The sequence below is a fragment of the Gymnoscopelus microlampas genome, assembly GCF_963454915.1.
Source record: "Gymnoscopelus microlampas genome assembly, chromosome: 5".
Lineage (NCBI taxonomy): Eukaryota > Metazoa > Chordata > Actinopteri > Myctophiformes > Myctophidae > Gymnoscopelus > Gymnoscopelus microlampas.
In genome coordinates, this window is record NC_139942.1 from 14,554,847 (window position 1) to 14,576,229 (window position 21,383).

Below are 21,383 nucleotides of genomic sequence, written 5' to 3' on the forward strand. Positions count from 1 at the left end.
TTCCTTCCTTCCCATACCCTCCCTCTAAACTTTAATAATTAACAGATTTGCTTTCATCCCCCCTCTCAGTGATACACCAACTCATCTCCGCGCCAGTTTAAGCGCAATTCCTGCGACGGTCGCTCTTTCCCCTGAAACCACCAAACTTTTTGAGCGATGCCGAGTTTGCTTGTTTGTTTGTTTGTTTGTTTTTGGTTTCTTTTGTCTTTCCACCGGCGACGTTGTCAGGCTTCTTTCTCTTGATCTATTCACACGTATAACTTCACACATTAGAGGCTGAGGATTATTCAACGTTTTTTTGGGTTGTTGTGCTGTGTCAGTGTGAAGTTGCAAATAGCACGGCCGCTCGCACAGCGACAGGTCCCGCTCCCCGGCGGTGCGGCTGCCGCTTCGGGGGATAATTCAGAGCCGCGTTGTTCTTCAGAAAACACATTAGACAAAATGGAAGAGACAGAGACCCTTAAACCCGAGTTATACTTTGGTTATGCGGGGGTGCCGCGTGCGACGCCTTGTGAGCTTGCAGATCGGCTATTTTCCCGCGCGCGGCACCGGTGCGCGGATGAGTGTAAACTCGGGCTTTCCGAGACACAGGCGTTTATGGCGATCACACACCCCCGCCGCCCCGAAAGCAAATATTTCATCTCGCGCGCGGCGAGGGGGCTTCGCTTCGCGCAAGGGAACCGTCAAGCGATTAATAATATTGTGGGTGTCAGAGAAGAAAACACACACACACACACACACACACACACGCACACACACACACACACACACAAAAATTAATTGCCTATAAAGCCCAGACAAATCCCACGTCATCAAGCATCCCCCACCGCTTTTAATTTGAAGAGAAATGTCTTTCATCGTCTTATCTGTGTTAATGTATTACTTTCTCCCTCCCCTCTCCGCTCTCTCTCCCCCCACTCTCGCTCAGTGTCTTAAGAGGATTACCAGGCTCTATATATAAAGCACATTATCTCGTCTTTTGTTTTCTGGCCAAGTATAAGTGTTATAGATTATACGGCGAGCACCCCTGCTCACATGAACTGTACTACTGGGGATATGGATTCTGCTTTTGTTTTCAAAATGCCCTTTAGCCCTTTGCGATTGTACTTGCTGGGTTGGCTAGCTGGGTAGACTAGCTGGGTTGTCTGACTGAGAAGGCTCTAACGGAGCAAGTGAGGTTGGCTAGCTGGGTTTGCTAGCTGGGATGCTACCAGGGTTGGCATAAGTGAATTTGGCCAGCTTTGTTCGGCCAGAGTCGGACCTTTATGCCTATGGTTATGTCTATGGTTGGCTGGGTAGGCAAGGGGGGTTGGCAAGTGAAATTGGCTATTAGGGTTTGCTACATGGGAAGTCTAGCGGGGTTGGCAAGCGGGTTTGGCTAGTTGGAGTCGATGGGCTGTGTAGGATGGAAAGTGCCATAATTTAGTATTAAAGTATGTATTGGTAACAGAAGAAGACTATTTAATGTGTAGTCATACACATATGTCATTCTTTCTTTCTTTCATTCGTTCTTTCTTGCTATTCACTATTGTGGGCACGTGCCACTGTCATACAACAAAGTATGAATGGGTATTTACGCTCCATGGCCTGGATGTTAAGATGTGCGGGACAAAAACTGATCTAGGTTCAGTTGTTTACATCTAAAGCTCTTATCCAGAGTGACAGGGCGGTGCTTTTGGGGCGTCTGTCAAGGTCACTTTGATGCAGGATGCATGGGGACAGCCAAACTCAAAGCTGTGACCTTTCTGTTATGTGACAATGCCTCCAACCCTTCAGCCGTCCTGCCCAAAGCGGACATTTTTATGACAACCATGATATCTCTTTTTAATAAAACCCATATAACCTCCTCTCCTGTCCTCATATAACCTCCTCTCCTCTCCTCATATAACCTCCTCTCCTCTCCTCATATAAATCTCGTTTCCTCATCTTTCATCGTGTTTCGTTTTCTAGATCCTAAATGGCATCGTTCCCAAATACTTGCTTCCACAAGAGGGCGCTCTAACCCAACTTAGGAATGGACGGATGTGACGTCATCCCAAAAAAACATCCCTTCCGTCCGCTCCTATGTTAGGAGTTGTAGAAAAACACTTCTAGCTCGGATTCTTTTTTTTTTTGGGGTGAAAACGAGCCATTTTCAACAGGCGATTTCAACAAAATGGCCGATCGGGGTGAAAAAAATGTTGTTCCAGTGGATAGACGAGACCCTCCCCCACCCCCCCGGACACTTTTTGTTTACATCCGCGGCGCAGCAGCAAAAATAATGAATTAAATAATGCCTGCCAGTGAATGTGTTAATTACTAGTCCGGAGTGAGGGATGCTCATGGCTGCTACTGCCCTAAACCATGTTCCCCCCAGGTTTAGGACAATCACGGGGTGAGAACGCATTGCATTACGCCGCCACTAGTGGAATGCTCTGCCAGCAGATCTGAAATCCCTGAATTTCCATCCAACGTTTAAAACCGATCATAACCACTTGAACCCCAGCATGCCTATTCAGGGTGGGGGGGGGGGGGGACTTCGCCAAAAATAGGCGATCTACAAGCTCACATTGCAATCTCGTTGTGACGCATTGTGAGCTTGTAGATAGCCTATTCTTTTAGATGTACAGGAAAAGAAGCGGTCCAAGCGTGTGTAACGCAGGTCTATTCAGCTATGACTGGATGTTTTATGTGGTTAAAACATGTCTTGGTTTGAATACTAATAGGGTTAGAGGAACGTATCCTCTGGATGGACTGACTGACCCTGGGCTACAGATGATCACTACCTCTGTGTTGTTCTGTTAACTCAATTGTCCTACAGTATGTGTACTGTTCTTAATTGTCTATATGAGTAGTATTTATACCTCATATCACCTCCTCTCCTCATATCACCTCCTTTCTCCTCTCCTCTCCTCATATCACCTCCTCTCCTCATATCACCTCCTTCTCTCCTCTTTCTCCTCTCCTCATATCACCTCCTCTCCTCATATCACCTCCATTCTCCTCTCCTCTCCTCTCAGCTTTGTTGGCGCTCTCACTCAGCTCAACTCCTCAGTGATGACATCAAACACTTCCTCTTCTGTCTACACACACACACACACACACACACACACACACACACACACACACACACACAACACACACACCACACACACACACCGGTGCCCACATCACAGTGCTTGTCTCCTCAATCGACTTCGTTTCTCAACTTAGAAAACAATTTGCTTGTAGTTTTAAAAGGATGCTTATGATGCTCCTCCAGCTGTTGTATTTTTTACACTGGAGCTTCCGCTAGGATAGTTTAGCATGATTCACTGTAAAGATAAAAAACGCTTTCAGCCCCCTCGGTTCAACGCACACGCACACGCGCACATGCGCACACGCACACACACACACACACACACACACACACACACACACACACACACACACACACACACACACACACACACACACACCACACACACACACACACATGCCACACCTACATACACACACACACACACACACACTACATACACAGCCACGCACGCACATGCGCACACAACACACACACACACGCACTCTCTTTCTATCTCTCTCTCCCTCCTCACTTCATCACAGGACCCCTCATACACCAGCAGTGCATGAGGCAACAATGGCTGCGCCTGCGCTGATGCAGTCCATATTGCGGTTAGGGAGTGATTTCACCAAACACCTGTGGGGCAGCTGTATCCCCCCCCCCCCCCCCCCCCCCTCCCCCCCCTCAGTAAAGGGGATTAGACGGTGTTTTGGGCGACACAGGGCGATCTCAGCAGCTTCTGATTGGGATTGCAATAATCCCTTTACACTGCCTCCCAAAACCCTATTACCCTGGTATTAACTAGAGAGAGAGAGAGAGAGAAGAGAGAGAGAGAGAGAGAGAGATGAGAGAGAGAGAGAGAGAGAGAGGAGAGAGAGAGAGAGAGAGAGAGAGAGAGAGAGAGAGAGAGAGAGAGAGAGGAGAGAGAGAGAGAGAGAGAGAGGGAGAGAGAGAGAGAGAGGAGAGAGAGAGAGAGAGAGAGAGAGAGAGAGAGAGAGTTTGGGCAAAGAGGGATGAGAATGTTATAGGGAGAGATGAAGGGAGAGATGGAGGAGAGGAGAGATGGAGAGAGATGAAAGGAGTGGAGGCTGTTTCAGATGCTGCATGGTGGGTGCGTGTGCTTGTGCTTGTGCTTGTGCTTGTGCGCGTGTGCGTGTGTGTGTGTGTGTGTGTGTGTGTGTGTGTGTGTGTGTGTGTGTGTGTGTTGTGTGTGTTTCTCTCTCTGCTTCTATTTGTGTAATTGTGTGTAACTATAGAGGCCTGAATGTGCGCGCTGCGCGCAGCGCGCACACACACCACAACACACCACAACACACACACACACACACACACACACACACACACACACACACACACACACCTACACGTACAAATGGGTCCATTTGATTCCATTTGTAACACTCTACAATGGAATTAAAAACAGAGTATTTTACTGGGTAAATGCCTGCATAAGAATACAGTGTGTGTGTGTGTGTGTGTGTGTGTGTGTGTGTGTGTGTGTGTGTGTGTGTGTGTGTGTGTGTGTGTGTGTGTGTGTGTGTGTGTGTGTGTGTGTGTGGGTGTGTTTGCGCATAATGAGTGATATGTGCGTGTGCATGCATGCACGCACGTGTGTGCAATGTGCATGTGTGTGCGGTTATTTTTAAAACCCTCGTCATCCTCTCATCGAACATTAGATAACCAGACATCCTCTTGTGAAGCGGTTTCCATTTTTAACAGAAAACCTCTTTAGCAGGAGCACATTAGTCCCTTTTTTTATAATCCACTTCCCAATTACATCTCCTCCATTTGTAACCCACGCTATAAATCAACCCACGGCAGCCATTTTAACAACCTCCAGCACCGCAACCGTTCCGTTCTCTCCTCTTTTATAAACATTTTTCCTGCGTCCCCCCCTGTTTTCCCGCACGCGCACGGACCCTGGGGTCGCAATTCGTTTGGCGAGCAGCTAAAAGTTCTCCTCAATTCAACTCAACTAAACTTTATTGTCACATCGATCACAGGTTTGCAGGTGTAAAGAAAGTGGGTGAATTTATTTCTCGTACATGCAGTTTCAAGAAAGATGGAAAGAGGAAAAAAGAAACAGAACGATCACACATCAACATGGCAGTGTGAAATACAGTGGTGTTCAGTAAAGTAGTACATTTACTTGAGTACTGTACTTAAAGGGACATACATGAAACCTCACTCTTTCCTTTTTTTGAATGATATCTCAAGATATGAAACAACACAGCATCGTAGATCAGCCTTCGTGGTGGGTGGTGACTGTCGACGCACTCTCACTCCCAAGGCGCGGCAAACGGATGACGGCTTGGGGCGGATTTGACCATGCGGCAAACATTTGATGTGTCTGCAACGTTCGGCACGGTAACTCGCTCGCCTAGCCGCTCACTCGGTGGTGCCTCTCGTGGCTCGAATTGTTTTAACTGTTTTTAGGGAGGCTGTCACCCTTTTACCTCTTGGGTTTGAGAACGGCACTTCCGCATTGCAAGAATGTGGAAGTCACCGCGATGGCGTCAAATGACGTGAAGAGGAGCCCCGTTATGTCAAATGTTTGACGTTTGGTCCTGTACCATGAAGTCACTATAGTACTATACCTGGGAGTGTGAATGGGTTGGGTATGAGGTGAGGGGGTAGGGGCGGAGCAGAATGTGGAATTGTTGACACATCACTTGACAGCCCAGAAAGACTGTACGGAGGAACATGCACATTTTTATATCAAAGTATATATTTTAAATTGGGCTTAGTGATGTACTTTTCCCCCTCCCTAGAAATGTAGTGGAGTCTAAAGTACAATATTGGTCTTTGACATAGTAGTAGTGGAGTGAAAGTCACAAGTATCCAAAAATGCTAATAGGCTACCAAAAAAAAAGAAAGTACATCGTTAATGTCCACTACTGTCACTCCCATCCCTCAGACAAGAACAAAAAAACTAAAAAACATGACCCTCCCCAGTATTCCTCCCATGAACATTGAACGGTACCTAAGCTGTTAGGCGTGGCACTAGCAACAGCGCTACTGTAGCTCCTTGCAGTTCTTACCATCTGACGAGCTCATTAGCGCCGCTTGATCAAAGTCACAGCCTTAATTAATTATGAATACAGCATGGGAGGTAATGGTCTGCCTTTAAATTGGTTGTCATTTAGAGAGAGCTATTCCTAACCAGGCCTATTAGCTGACCTCTAAAAGGAGAAAGAGAATTGGGAAAAGTGTGTCCCTTTCAACCTGGCGTCCCTATTTTTGGGCATGTCATTAAACTTAAAGCCCATACGTTGTCGAACGGAGTCCCCCAGGGCTCTGTACGAGTGACTTTTCTGTTTTCTACATTACATATCTTCGCTGAAAATAGCCAGTCTAGCTCGAGCCGAGCTCAAAACGCGTCCCGCAACTACCAAATATTTAACAAGCGGCTTTGCAGAAAAACAAGGACAACGCCTCATTGTGTTGTTGCAGGGTCTACAGTACATGTTCTCACTGGTTCTCATTGTGTTGTTGCAGGCCTACATGGAGGACCACCTGAAGAACAAGGACCGTCTGGAGAAGGAGTGGGAGGCTCTGTGTGCCTACCAGGCTGAGCCCAACGCCTGCACCGCGGCCCTGAGGGACGCCAACGCTAAGAAGAACAGAACCACCGCCGTGGTGGCATGTATGTATACTGTTTGTCTGTCTGTCTGTCCTATAGGGTTACCACCTGGTCCGTAAAATACGGAATCGTCCTTTATTTGAGAATTAAATGTTGCGTTCCGTATTGAACCAATACGGGACGCGGTTTGTTCCGCAAATGCCCCATACACGTCTGTCACACACATGTCAACACTGAATTTAACAATAATGAACAAAATAAAACACAGGAAATATTAAAGTCAGCAAAATTGACTTGGTGCAGGACTCTCAGCTTGGAGATCTGTCCTCATCTGTCTTGTAATTAACTGTGTGGATACATTGGTGCTTCCTCAGGTAACCTAAGTGACTGAAACTCTTGTCACACTATGTACAGAGGAAAGGTTTTTCTCCGGTGTGGACACGCTGGTGCTTCTTCCGGTCACCTAACTGATTGAAACTCTTTTCACACTGTTTACAGTGGAAAGGTTTTTCTCCAGTGTGGATATGCTGGTGTCTTTTGAGAGCACCTACAGTAACTGACTGAAACTCTTGTCACGATATTTACACAAGAAAGGTTTTTCTCCAGTGTGGACACGCTGGTGCTTCTTCAGGTCGCCTAAGTCAGCGGTTTTCAACCATTTTCATGTCAAGGACCATTATGTATTAGGCATCATTCGACCACCATTTGATGAGATTTAGCCTCTCAGAACCAAAACTTTGAATATTTTGTTGTTGATGGATTTGTCCACAATTCCATGCTGTATTGATGTTGGTACCATAGGAGACATAAACAGGCCAATATTGATCAAAATCACTATTCTTTAATTAAGTAATGCAGATGTTTAACAATAATGTAACTCTTGAGAGCTTAAAATGAGACCAAATGGACCCGTAAGGGTCCATTTGGTTTCATTTTACGCTCTCAAGAGTTAAAGATCTATAAGGGTCCATTTGGTTACCAACTCTCCTTCATTTAGCTGGGGACAAAGCAAAGCAAAGCAAAGTTTGTTGTTTACCCAGGGTGTCGGACTAAGTACGAAACTTGTTTCCAGCCGAACCCTGCATGGAAGCCTTGCTCAAGGGCTATTCAGCGGTGATTCATGATCGATGTGATGAATTGGGGAATCGAACTAGGGACCTTCCGGTATTAAGGCCGCCCCTCTAACCACTAGGCCACCGCTGCCACTAAACCTGGAACCTGGAACCCCCTCAAGGACCACTGGTGGTCCCCGGACCACTGGTTGAGAACCAATGTTTACATATGTGGTTCTTTCCTGTATAAGTCATCAGATCTATCTTTACTTCTCCTGGCTGACTTAAAGTCTTGGTAAGATCTTGATTCGTCAGTTCCATCTCCTTTTCTCTTGTTGGTTGTGCAGCTGGCAATTTGAACGGCCGCTGGTTCCTCATGCACATTGTGTGATGTGGATGGAATTATTTGTTCTCTTTCGGCTTGGCTCACTTGTCTCTCTCTCCTCTATATATCTGGGTCATGTCATGTCATGGACACAGACAAATTTGATGTCTATTGGCTTTTATGGGGCAGGAAGATGTGTCTGTCTGTCTGTCTGTCTGTTGTCTGTTGTCTGTCTATCTGTCTGTCTGTCTGTCTGTCTGTCTGTGTGTGTGTGTGTGTGTGTGTGTGTGTGTGTGTGTGTGTGTGTGTGTGTGTGTGTGTGTGTGTGTGTGTGTGTGTGTGTGTGTGTGTGTGTGTGTGTGTGTGTGTGTGTGTGTGTGTGTGTGTACAGCTAATCTTGCACACTGCTGGACCAATCTTCGAACCCCCCTTGCCCATGTTCTGTGCCATCGGGCAGCCACTCCCCCTGAATACACTTAAGACCCCAGAGACACATTTCTTGACACTAGTGACGGGATTTCCTTCACGGAATATAGTAAATGAAGGCCTATGTATCCAAGGTTGTCTGTCCGCTTAACACTGAGCATACACAAAAATAATAATGACTAGAAAATGTGCTCCTCGGAGCACAGGTCTCTGCCAGGCGAGGTGGTAAAACTGTTCCTGATTAATTCTGTCTTACCTATTTATATTACATATTGTGATGTCACTTGAAGCTTGACCAATGTTAGGTGTTCACAGACGGACGGACGGACACACACACGGACGGACAAAATGAAAACATACTCTCCACCATGCCTTCGGCCTGGCGGAGACAATAATAGAAAAGAAAAAAAAGAAACAACAATAAAACCCTTCAGTCTCCTATTTTACTGAACGCTTGGTCAGGGACCACATGCAGATACCTTCACGGACCACCAGTGGTCCATGCATGGACCACCAGTTGAAAACCCTGCATCTATGACATATTATGTATGACTATATTTTTGGGCAAGGTTCCAAGGATGGCCATTAATTTACTCTTGCAAACACCAGCCTAACTCTGAAAGAGTGTAGCAGTTATAGCTCAGTGATTCTCAACCTTTTCAATTTCAAGGACCCCTTTTTGATAGGCATTAAGCCACAGACCAATGTGCGAGTCTGTGCTCATGGTCTTTCTTTCCAGTAGCTACCATGTATGTTTAGTTGTTTCCATTTGGTACGTTGTGTAGTGTGGAGTAGGGTTACCACCCGTCTCGTAAAATAATCGTCCTTTATTTGAGAATTAAATGTTGCGTTCCGTGTTGAACCAATACGGGTTTGTTCTGTATTTTCCCAAATGCCCCATTCACGTCTGTCACACACACGTCAACACATTTACAAATGGATCCATTTGGTTACATTTGTACACTCTCAGAGTTGTGGGGGTCCTTGAATTTAAAACGTAAAACGAGAACCACTGGGATACAGTATACTATGTGCTGTGTGCTGTGTGTGTGTGTGTGTGTGTGTGTGTGTGTGTGTGTGTGTGTGTGTGTGTGTGTGTGTGTGTGTGTGTGTGTGTGTGTGTGTGTGTGTGCGTGCGTGCGTGCGTGCGTGCGTGCGTGCGTGCGTGCGTGCGTGCGTGCGTGCGTGCGTGCGTGTGTTACAACAAATTGACTGATGGAGTGAATGTGTTTGTGTTGCAGATGATCACTCCAGGATCAGGCTGAAGGTGGAGAGCAGCCAAGGCAACTCAGACTACATCAATGCCAGCCCCATAGTGAGTATATTATACACGTATACTCTGTACATTAACACCATACTGTAGACAGTAAAACAGCCCCATAGTGAGTAACCTCTCTGTACATTAACACCATACTGTAGACTGTAAAACAGACCCATAGTGAGTAACCTCTCATTAACACCATACTGTAGACAGTAAAACAGACCCATAGTGAGTAACCTCTCTGTACATTAACACCATACTGTAGACAGTAAAACAGACCCATACATTAACATCATACTGTAGACAGTAAAACAGACCCATAGTGAGTAACCTCTCTGTACATTAACACCATACTGTAGACAGTAAAACAGACCCTTAGTGAGTAACCTCTCTGTACATTAACACCATACTGTAGACAGTAAAAAACTAAATGGACGAAGGGAGCCGTGACATCTCCCATTGGTTACCATAGACTGTAAAGAATATATGGACAAAGGAAGCTCCATTGGTTTCTACAGAGCTGTTTTTAAGACACTTTTTCGGCAAATTCAAATCCACCATCTTGGAGCTTCCGGTCCCGAAAAGCAACCGGAAACGAATGTTATTTGCTGGAAGGCAGCGAGACTCTGTAGAGCCAGGAAGCCCTAGAAGCGTACCCAACTTTATCATGAATTTAAAATGAATGGGACCATCATTTATTAAACGTGTATCAGGATAAATGGAAAAAATACTATAGTATTATGAAAATGTTTACTAAGGTAATAAAATCAAGTGTAAAGCCCAGCCAAAACCTCATTCAAGTGAATGAGTGTTTTGTTTTGCGTAGGTTCGCTCTGTGTGCACTGCAGGTTGTTTTGTTTTGCGTAGGTTCGCTCTGTGTGCACTGCAGGTTGTTTTGTTTTGCGTAGGTTCGCTCTGTGTGCACTGCAGGTTGTTTTGTTTTGCGTAGGTTCGCTCTGTGTGCACCGCAGGTTGTTTTGTTTTGCATTGGTGTGCACTGCAGGTCGTGGCAGATGATTGTCTGTGACCTTGGCTTTATGCTAATGAGATGCTGGTTAGTGTTTACGGACAGTGTTTGTTTTACTCAGTACTGTTTTGCACGTTCACACCTAAAGCCTGTTAGTGGGGCTCAGGGGACAATACACACTGACACACAGACACACACAGAAACACAGATTAACGCTTGTTAATAAACACACACACTTGCATAAACACAAATATACACAAACAAACTGAAAAAACACACGCACACGGATTCATACACACATGTGCGCACACGCACACAAAGGTGAGGGGTACTCTACATTTCCTGTAACCCCTGTTGACAATCTTTGACACCCCTCAAATCCCCCCCTCATGTTGCTTGTCCACGTTCCCACAGCAACAGGATAAAACAAGAGGAAGAGGAGCAGACTGCTCCGTTAAAGAACTCAAAAACTTGTTTTTAGAACAACACAATACTGCCTCATCAAAGTTGGTATGGTGACTTTATACATTGTCAGATACTTGAACGTGTCCATTATATTATCATCACTTTATCCAAATCCAGCTCAAGTGGAGTTAGGAGGCTTTTTTACCATTAATGTGGAGATTTTGTCATTCTAATTAATAATGGACAAACCACCTAACTCCACAAGTTGGAGTTAGGTGGTTTGAACGACAGTTTGAAGATCCAATGGGGGGGGGTCCAGGGTCCGTGGCCAAATTCATATTGCCATTCACCATGCACCATGCTCAACAGTATTGCCAGGTATGAGGCTCATACAAAGAAGTTGTGTGGATACAATGTTCATAATATAAAGCGCTGAATGGTTTAGGGCCAAAATACATGTACATGTCTTTATCTTGTGCTACATCGTGAAGCGTCCAGACCTCTCAGGTCATCTGGGACACGTCTGCTTCCTGAGTCAGAACAAAACGTGGAGAACCATGGCGTTGAATTTGTATTCACCACATATCTGGAACAGACTCCCAGAAAACTGCAGGCCGGCTACAACTTTCAGTTCTTTTAAATCAAAGCTAAAGACCTTTCTTTTTGTCGCTGCCTCTTACTGACATTTTTTAAATACTTTCTTATGCACTGTAGCTTTATTCTCTGATTTGTTTCTGTTTTTTTTTTACTTATTCCTTTGTATCTCCACAAAGCAAGGCCAGGGGGAGATTGTGTTTGTGCACACTGCCAGTAGTAAGGAAGGGGAGCGTACTCAAGTTCCCTCAACCCTATGTTCCCTCAGCCCTATGTTCCCTCAGCCCTATGTTCCCTCATCCCTATGTTCCCTCAGCCCTATGTTCCCTCATCCCAAATTAGACCCTATGTTCCCTCATCCCAAAATAGACCCTATGTTCCCTCAGCCCTATGTTCCCTCAACCCTATGTTCCCTCAGCCCTATGTTCCTTCAGCCTTATGTTCCATCAGCCCATGTAATATTCTAATGTTTTGTCTTGTCTGTCTGTCTGTCAGTATCATGTCAGTATCATGGTCAGTATCATGTCAGTATCATGTCAGTATCATGGTCAGTATCATGTCAGTATCATGGTCAGTATCATGGTCAGTATCATGTCAGTATCATGTCAGTATCATGACATGGTCAGTATCATGACATGGTCAGTATCATGTCAGTATCATGGTCAGTATTATGTCAGTATTATGTCAGTATCATGGTCAGTATCGTGGTGGTCAGTATCATGTCAGAATTATGTCAATATCAGGAGTGGTTATTTGCTTCAGTCATCAAAACGATTTCTATAAGTTTAGGGTTGTAATGGATAAAATAAAATAATTTACCCATAATTTTCCTATGACTGATAAAAGTATTAAACTCCCTTTTTAATACAGTATCTACTGTGTTAAAAAGTTTCTGGGGGAGGACCCCCAGCCATATATGTCCAACCCGTATTCATTTGACTGTGTAATGTTCATGTCTGTATATCAGAACTTTGTTTGTACTCATTTAAATCCCCCTCTATTTTTTTATTGGCGCCCTCCCCAGTCCATGGTCCCCGGTAGTGATGAGCGGGTCGACAGAATTTCAGAGGCAATTATGCGGGCTGTGGGTGAGCGGGTCAGCCGCTCTCACACGCAAAAAAAAAAAAAAATGATCACATGCTCTTGTTTTGTCTTTATTCCTAATAAGAATAAAAATAATAACAATAAAACAGTTTGAATACACTTGGGGATTATTTTCTAACCATGATTTTACAGAATTAAAAAAACTTCTCGGGTCGCGGGGCGGGTTGAGCCATAGATTTATATATGGGTTCGCGTGGCGGGTTGAGGCGGGTTGAGGCGGGTTGGGTTCCGTCGCGGGGCGGGGCGGGGCGGGGCGGGGCGGGTCATGAAAAAACCCGACCCGTTCATCACTAGTCCCCGGCCCACCTCCGCGCCCAGGGACGGTGGCTCCCGGAGCGGGTAGAGCAACCGAGTGTGAACCCGGCAGTCTGCCGGGAGGCCCAGGGCTCCTGGCCTCTCCCCTGCTGGAAGGGGGAAGCCAGGGAGAAGGGCCGACTCGTGCCATAAAATAGCTAGGGATCATGCCCAGGAAGAGGCACCTTCCAGTTCCTGGGGTAGCGACGGGGCGGCGAAGACCCCCAAAATCATGGTTCTTTGAAAAATGTCTGCGCTTTTTCGGGCTAAAACGGCCCGTACCTCCCGGTCCGTGGGTCGCTCGGGGCCGGCGGAGGGCTCGTTGGATCCGGGCCGGGGGTGCGCACGTGTCGGTACCCCCCCCCCCCCGGGCCCCTGGGTGGCTGCCCGGGCAAACGGTGGCCGAAAAACCCGAAGAAAGCTCCGGAAGGCTCAGGAGCTTTAGGGCTCGCTGCCTCTCCCATGCGTGAAATTTCGCATTGGTGCACCATATTCGGGGGCGTCCCCGTGCCTCGCAGGGCCATGGATCCTGGAGGTTGCAGCCTGAAGTGTTGCAGCCTCAGGTCGCCCTGGCTCTCCCCTGGTGGAGAGGGGGAAGCTACGGACAAGGGCCGACTGGTGCCATAGGATAGCTAGGGCGACGGAGCCTCGCCCGACGTGAGGCTCCGTCTGTGGATCTCCGCGTCGTACCTCCCTGTCCCCTCCCCGTGGCCCAGGAGGCGTCCCGCTCGTCCCTGCCTCCCTCCTGTGAAAAAGTCTCCCGGTCGGGACGCCCACTCGCTCTAGAACGTACCTGTGGAGCTTGGCCGTGGGAAGCTTGGCCGCCGGGAGCTCCCGCCGCCCCTCTCACGGGGGGCCTTGGCAGTCTCCACGGACCGGCAACCCCACTGTGCGCGCCTCACCTGGGCGCGCTGTCTCTGTGGCGGAACAGGAGGCCTACCTGGTTCATCCTGCCAGTAGCATATGCTTGTCTTAAAGGGCGCTGCAGACTCGTCTGAGTTGGGCGTGCAGTCACTGCCAAGTGACCACGCCGGGACAGTAACTGATATGGGTGTAGACAACATAGGTGGCGCACGCAGGAGTTGAGTAAACCAAAGTTCCCGATTGTGGACCCACAAGGCAAGTTACCTTGATGGGGTTGGGGGCGGGGGAACTTGACATGAACCTGCGAGCAGCTACGTATCTATGTGGGTTGTGCCCGGCGCCGCGGTTGTCCCGCAACTCAGCAGTGGCTGCACCCGAGTTAATCGAACGAGATTCCCACTTCCCTACCAGCTACCTAGCGAAACCATAGCCAAGAGAAATGAAATCAGCTCAGACCATAGAGGAAAGAAGACAATCTTCAGCGAGGAAACAAGACCCTGCTAATGGGCGTGATAACTATTGCGGCACCCCTTGTACCACCAGGTACCTGCGGTCTGTAGGCCGCGGGACCCCCCCCGACTTATCGCCCGCCGAGGGGTGCTTAATCGTGGGTACGCGGGACCGGCCGGTGAGCCGGGCCCGACGCGCTAAGTTCAGAATAGTCCCAGGGGCGACTATTCTGGTTTGTACCACCAGGTCCCCGCGGTGCTTGGGCCACGGTCTGTAACTTCACTTAACGCCCGCTGAGGGGTGCTTAACACATCGGGTGCCAAACACGGTCTGAACCGTGTGTTTACATAGTGGCGGTTCGGTGCCGTCTTTTTGTTTTTTCCGTTTTTCCCCGCGCGGGCGGGGCTAGAGCAGCTCTGGGAGAACCCATTGTAATCCTGCGAAGGAAGTGCCAGATCGCTCACCGGAAACAAAAAAAAAATTCACATCCGCTTCCTGTCTATTTCCTACTTTGAAACGCCTATATCTCCGAATCTGTTTCCTGTGGGGAAAACCGGTCATGCGCGAAGCGCGATCCCCCCCCGTTGTAACTCGCAAGGGTAATGTTATGGTTCCAGGCTGTAGCCAGGCTCATGGCTCAACATGAATCGATGCTTTTTTTCGTGTGGATCGCGGAGTCTACAGATTTAAACAGTAAAGCGCAGTCAATGGGGAGAATGCTGGCACCCAACGTAAGTTGTTATGGAAAAACACTGGCACCCGATGTGTTAAGAGTGGGTCCACGGGACCGCGTGGAGAGCCGGGTGTCCGTCGAGGCCTCCCCGGGGGTCCCCAGGGGTCCCTGGCTGTAGAGGCCTGACCCGACCGACAGACTGGTCGGGTTAAGCCTCCGGAGCCAGGGACCCCCGGGGGTCCCCGGTCCACCTCCGCGCCCAGGGACGGCTGTCGGACTGGTGGGCTTTCGGAGCAGCGGGCCGTCGGAGCTGCACCACGTAGCCACAATTTAATGTTGTGGTCACCATCATCATCGGTGTAAAGAAAACTTTATGAAGTCTTATAACTTATAACTTACTAATAATATATCTATATATAGTCTTATACCTTTGGGGGATGCCTTGGGGAGCCCGGGGGAACCCAACAGGTGACCCCAACAGCACATTATGGAAGGGCCATATGTGACGCTGAAGGAACATAGGGATGAGGGAAGATAGGGTCTAATTTGGGATGAGGGAACATAGGGCTGAGGGAACATAGGGTATGATTTGGGATGAGGGAACATAGGGCTGAGGGAACATAGGGTCTAATTTGGGATGAGGGAACATAGGGTTGAGGGAACATAGGGCTGAGGGAATATAGGGACTAATTTGGATAAAATAAATTTGTTAGGGATTGAGGGAACATAGGGCTGAGGGAACATAGGGCTGAGGGAACATAGGCATGACCCCGTAAGGAAGTACCTCAATTGCATATTTTTCACATATTGTGTATATGTTGTGCTGTAATGTACGTTGGCAGTCAAACCGTGTGTTGTTGTAATGAGATATTTACAATGGAGATGGATACTGGCGCACACACACACACACACACACACACACACACACGCGCGCGCGCGCGCACGCACGCACGCACGCACGCAGGCACGCACGCACGCACGCACGCACGCACGCACACACACACACACACACACACTCAAAATGTTACAATGCCGGATCTCAGACAATAAACTGAAGTGTCAGGAAACAGAGAGAGAGAAAGACAGAAATTATGGAATTAGTCAGTCAGTCAGACAGACAGACAGACAGACAGACAGACAGACAGACAGACAGAGTTGCAGTCCTCTCTCTCTCCCCATCACCAGCAGCCTGTGTGTGAGCAGCATGTTTGAACAAAATGGCCGCTGTGTCTAATTGTTGGACCAGCCTTTGTCATCAGCCTTCATCACGGATGATTATCTGCCAAGATAACTGTCCTCAGCCCGCCGCCCCTTGGCTGACACACACACGCACGCACGCACGCACGCACGCACGCACGCACGCACGCACGCACGCACGCACGCACGCACGCACGCACGCACGCACGCACGCACACACACACACACACACACACACACACACACACACACACACACACACACACACAAACCTTTGTATTAATGCACTTGTGAGGACATTTTAGGATGGCGATGTTACGAGTGCCATTTACATTTCTTTTTTACCTTAAATGTAAACCCGAAAATAGCGGATGTACAAGCTCGCAACGCCTCCCTGAGCTTGTAGATCCGCAACTAAGTCAACTAAATCAGGTAAATCAGGTATAACTGTGACCGTAACCCCTACACATGACCTCTGAATACCCAATCATAACTCTAACCTCAACCTGAATCTTTTCCTAATTGTACATGCAAGCCTAACTCCCTAAATCTTTTCTTTAACCTGAAAACAACCAGGAATATTGTCCTCACAATGATGTTTTTTCCCTTTTCTGTTTTCTCTACAATGCTTCTTTTTTAATATATTTTAGCCTAAAATAGCAGATCTAGAGGTTAAAGATCTGCAATTTTTCGGTGCATTACACTGGCATGCAACTAAGTATTAAATCATGTTTAACTCTAATTCCAACCCCCTAAATCTAACATCTAAATGTCTAATCCTAATCCTAAACCCAACCTGCCTTTTTTTCTAATTGTAAACCTCTCTAAAAATCGGTTTTATCCATGAACCATTTTCCTGGTCCTCACAACGTCTATTTCTCTCATTCTACTATACTTGTTGGGACATTTGGTCCTCATAAGTATAGTAATGCAAACACACACACACACACACACACACACACACGCACACGCACACGCACACACACAGACACACACACACACACACACACACGAACACGAACACACACAAACATACAGTACACACGCGCGCACAAACGTACACCGTTACACCTTTCCCAGCCATATCTAATAGGTTTAATAGGGAGTGATAATAATGAGTGTAAAGCTTGGTTCATCAGCATCATATTATCATGTGGTCGTATATGAAAGGCTCAGAGGAACATTAAAGAAAGCCCTCGGAATAATGGCTCCTCCAAACATAATTGCTTGGCAGCTAAATTGGCCCGGGCCCAATTATGACATTTTCCATTCAATTTACATGGTAATGTGTTGCGCGTGTCACTCAACTTCCAAACCTCTCTCACCTGTCTGTTTGCCTGTCTGTCTGTCTGTCTGTCTGTCTGTCTGTCTGTCTGTCTGTCTGTCTGTCTGTCCTTCCTAACCCTCACTCTGTCTGTATGGTCTCTAGTAGTTATAGGGGTGGCATGATAACATCATTGCCATGGTTGCCGGTTTGAATCCCAGACATACAGTTATTTATTATAATTTGTTTGGCTTTTATGCCTTTATTGATAGGATAGGATCGTAGGCTGACAGGAAATGGGGAGAAAGATGGGGGGTGACATGCAGCATAGGCCGTCGGGAATCTGGACTCGAACCTGCGACAGGCTACTTTAGAGCCCAGGTGCCTGGACCGGTACGCCAGCGGTCCAGGCCCAGACATATGTTATACGGATGTGTATGAGTGACTGAATTGTGAGGCACCATTGTGTACACCATTGAAGCAGATGTTACCGCACATGACTGATTTTCAATTTATTATATTTTGTTGATGTAATCGATAAATAGAGTTCGATTAACTGTTGCACCTGTGATACATGATGGCCATTTTCTGACCAGTACTTATATACGGACACCAATGGCTATTGCATCTCTCAGCCAGACATATTGGGAACGCACGCCGCTCCGCCATTTGACCATTTGCCGTTGCATGGATATCCCTGATGTCATCAGTGTTCTATATTAAAATTGTCTAGTGGGTGGACGTCACAAACGTACCGCTGCTCCGATCCACACCAAACTTGGCACCAACACTGGTCAGGGGTCAGCCATCAGAATAGCCACACCAGGGGCCATGTGTGGCATCCAGTGTGACCACGTGTGCCACAGCGCCCCCTCTGTGTTCCTATTGGCTGGGATTTAAACAGCCATAACTCGCGTTCCCAGCATGCTAAATTCCCCGAACTTGGTAGGTGCTCTTAGATGGCCAATAGGGACAGCATGTAATTGCTTAAGCCCTGCCTCCTCTGTGTTCCAATTGGTTGGGCTGTAAACAGCCATGACTCCAGTTCCCAGCATGCTAAACGCCGCAAACTTGGTAGGTGCTCTTAAACGGCCAATAGAGACAGGCTGTAATTGCTTAAGCCCCGCCCCCTCTGTGTTCCTATTGGCTGGGCTTTAAACAGCCATAACACCAGTTCCCAGCCTGCTAAAGGCCCCAAACTTGGTGGGTGCTCTCAGACGGCTAATATAGGGACGGGCTGTAATTCGCTGATGCCCCACCCCTCTGTGTTCCTATTGGCTGGGCTTTAAACAGCCATAACTCCATTGGCAGACCTGGACAACCGCTAATACGACCCACTTCACGCCTGGCACCGCACTGCCTCGGGTGCTCTGTGATATACGCACACCAGGTTCGAAGTCGATTGGTCAGACGGTTCTTGGGATACGTGGGGGACGGATTTACACACTCTCACAAGCAAGGATTTGTGTAATTTATAGAAGAATTTGCTGGCAAATCAAACATACCTGTATACTGGAGTTAACTGAAGTTATGTGCTGTGACTGTGAGCGTTTTAACCTCTTGAACCCCATATTCTAAAATAGCAGATCTACAATGCTCACAATGTGTCGCATTGTGAGCATTGCAGATTTGGCGTAGACGGAATAAGTGGTCCGAATACAGTTGTAACTCAACTCCAGTTCTGTTAAGACTTACAGGCGTTTAAGTGGTTAAAGATATTAAGGAGGCTCTGATATTCGAGTGTGAATCCTCAACAGCCCGGAACTTATTCAATGCCCCGGGGTTGATAAACACCAGTGTGAAATGAGGTTACGCTAGCCCTGGGCTTTCTGTAGCCTATAGGGTTTAGATCAGCCCGGGGGGCTTTTACACATGCAGAGTGTGAAGGTCCTTAAATGATTCATGGGCACAGTGGCTTTGGTTCACTGAGGCGTCTGCACAGAGACTAAGATATCTTCTGGGTTTTGGCCCATCCGAGAACTTACTGTGAATAAAGCAGAAGCTTAAGTTAGCTGCTGTTCTCTCGTGTTCTCAATGTGGGGGGTCCTGAAGACCCCCAGGGGTCCCTGGGGGGGGGGGGGGGGTTTCAGCTAAACGATTGATAGTTAGGAACCAAACAGAGAATTAAAGTTCTGTAGCGCTGAGAGTGTACTAATGGAACCAAATGGACCCTCACGGTCCATTTGGTTCCATTTGTACACTCTCAGAGTTAAATTAACACTCAAGATTTCATTCTAAATGGGGGTCCTCCCCTGCATATCTCGCTAGACGTCCCAACTGATCAACTCAACTCTCTCTCTCTCTCTCTCTCTCTCTCTCTCTCTCTCTCAGATGGATCATGACCCTAGGAGTCCAGCCTACATCGCCACCCAAGGACCTCTTCCCTCTACGGTGGCCGACTTCTGGCAGGTAAAGAGCACCCACGCACGCACACACACACACACACACACACACACACACACACACACACACACACACACACACACACACACACACGCACGCTGTTACATCTCAACCTAATGGTCGGGGGGCGGTCCCCCACACACACACACACCTCTTTGACCTCACTGACCCTACCGGCGACTTCTGACCCTGTAAGGACACTGGGGTTTCGACCCCCCCCCCCCCCCCCCCCCCAGAAAATGGAGGGAACAGTTTAAACACTTGAGCACCATTTTGTTTTTTTTGGGGTTCTTTTTGGGGTTATAACAGCCGATGAAACAAGCTCACAGTGCGTAGTGGAGCTCTGTGACACGTTGTCCATGTACAGCACTGAAGTATCCCTGAATCATACTTGGCAACGAGAATGCCTCACCCAGTGGGTGGGTGGGTGGTTTCTTTGCCCCTACCCCACCTATACATCCCATCCCCAGCCCACAATCCCCTGCCTCTCTGTCATTCACTAATCTCTCTCTCTCTCTCTCTCTCTCTCTCTCTCTCTCTCTCTCTCTCTCTCTGATGCTTCTCTTTCACAGAATCAAAAGGACTTAGTGGGGGATTTTTTTCTTTTTCTTGAGGTGGTGGTGGTGGTGGTGGCGGGGGGCAGGAGGGGGAGTGCAGGGTCACCCCGTCCATTCTTCCATGGTTGCTCCTTCCTCTTAGAAAGAGCTCCATGCATTCAGGGTTCACAGTGTGTTGCGCTCTCTCTCTCTCTCTCTCTCTCTCTCTCTCTCTCTCTCTCTCTCTCTCTCTCTCTCTCTCTCTCTCTCTCTCTCTCTCTTTCTCGTGCTCTTCTCTCTCTCGCGCTCTTCTCTCTCTCTCTCTCTCTCTCTCTCTCTCTCTCTCTCCCTTTTCACCTCCTGTTCTGTCCTGCACTGCTCTACTCCACTACCCTGTCTGTCTGTCTGTCTGTCTGTCTGTCTGTCTGTCTGTCTGTCTGTCTGTCTGTCTCTCTCATGTCCTCTTGTTTCCCACTTTCCTCTCTATCTCTTTACTGTTACGAGTTTCTCTCATTAGCTCTCTGTCTCTGTATTGTTGATTATCTGTGTGTGTGTGTGTGTGTGTGTGTGTGTGTGTGTGTGTGTGTGTGTGTGTGTGTGTGTGTGTGTGTGTTGTGTTGTGTTGTGTTGTGTTGTGTTGTGTTGTTCTGTGTAGGGTTGTGCTGTGTGTAGTTGAACTAGTGGACCGTAATGTTTGCAGTGGAGTGTTTGTCACATTTGAACAAACTTCTCTGATTAAAAGCAAACACTTCCTCATCTCTCTCTCTCTCTCTCTCTCTCTCTCTCTCTCTCCTCTCCCTCTCTCTCTCTCTCTCTCTCTCTCTCTCTCTCTCTCTCTCTCTCTCCCTCTCCCTCTCCCTCTCCCTCTCCCTCTCCCTCTCCCTCTCTCTCTCTCTCTCTCTCCCGACACTCCCAGAGGAGCTCTCACTACATCGATCCACTTCA

At 47.7% G+C, this 21,383-nt stretch overlaps 1 protein-coding gene across 1 annotated transcript in view; it reads left to right on the forward strand.

Moving 5' to 3' along the window:
* The window catches only part of LOC311044933 (receptor-type tyrosine-protein phosphatase N2-like), a gene marked incomplete at both ends in the record, with an annotated part of 238,223 nt that overhangs the window by 183,045 nt on the left and 33,795 nt on the right, over positions 1 to 21,383 (forward strand). Inside the window, 2 exons of the mRNA XM_084056743.1 lie at positions 6,539 to 6,686; positions 9,668 to 9,741. Coding sequence (XP_083912869.1) covers positions 6,539 to 6,686; positions 9,668 to 9,741 — 222 coding nt within the window. The remainder of the gene's footprint in view (positions 1 to 6,538; positions 6,687 to 9,667; positions 9,742 to 21,383) is intronic.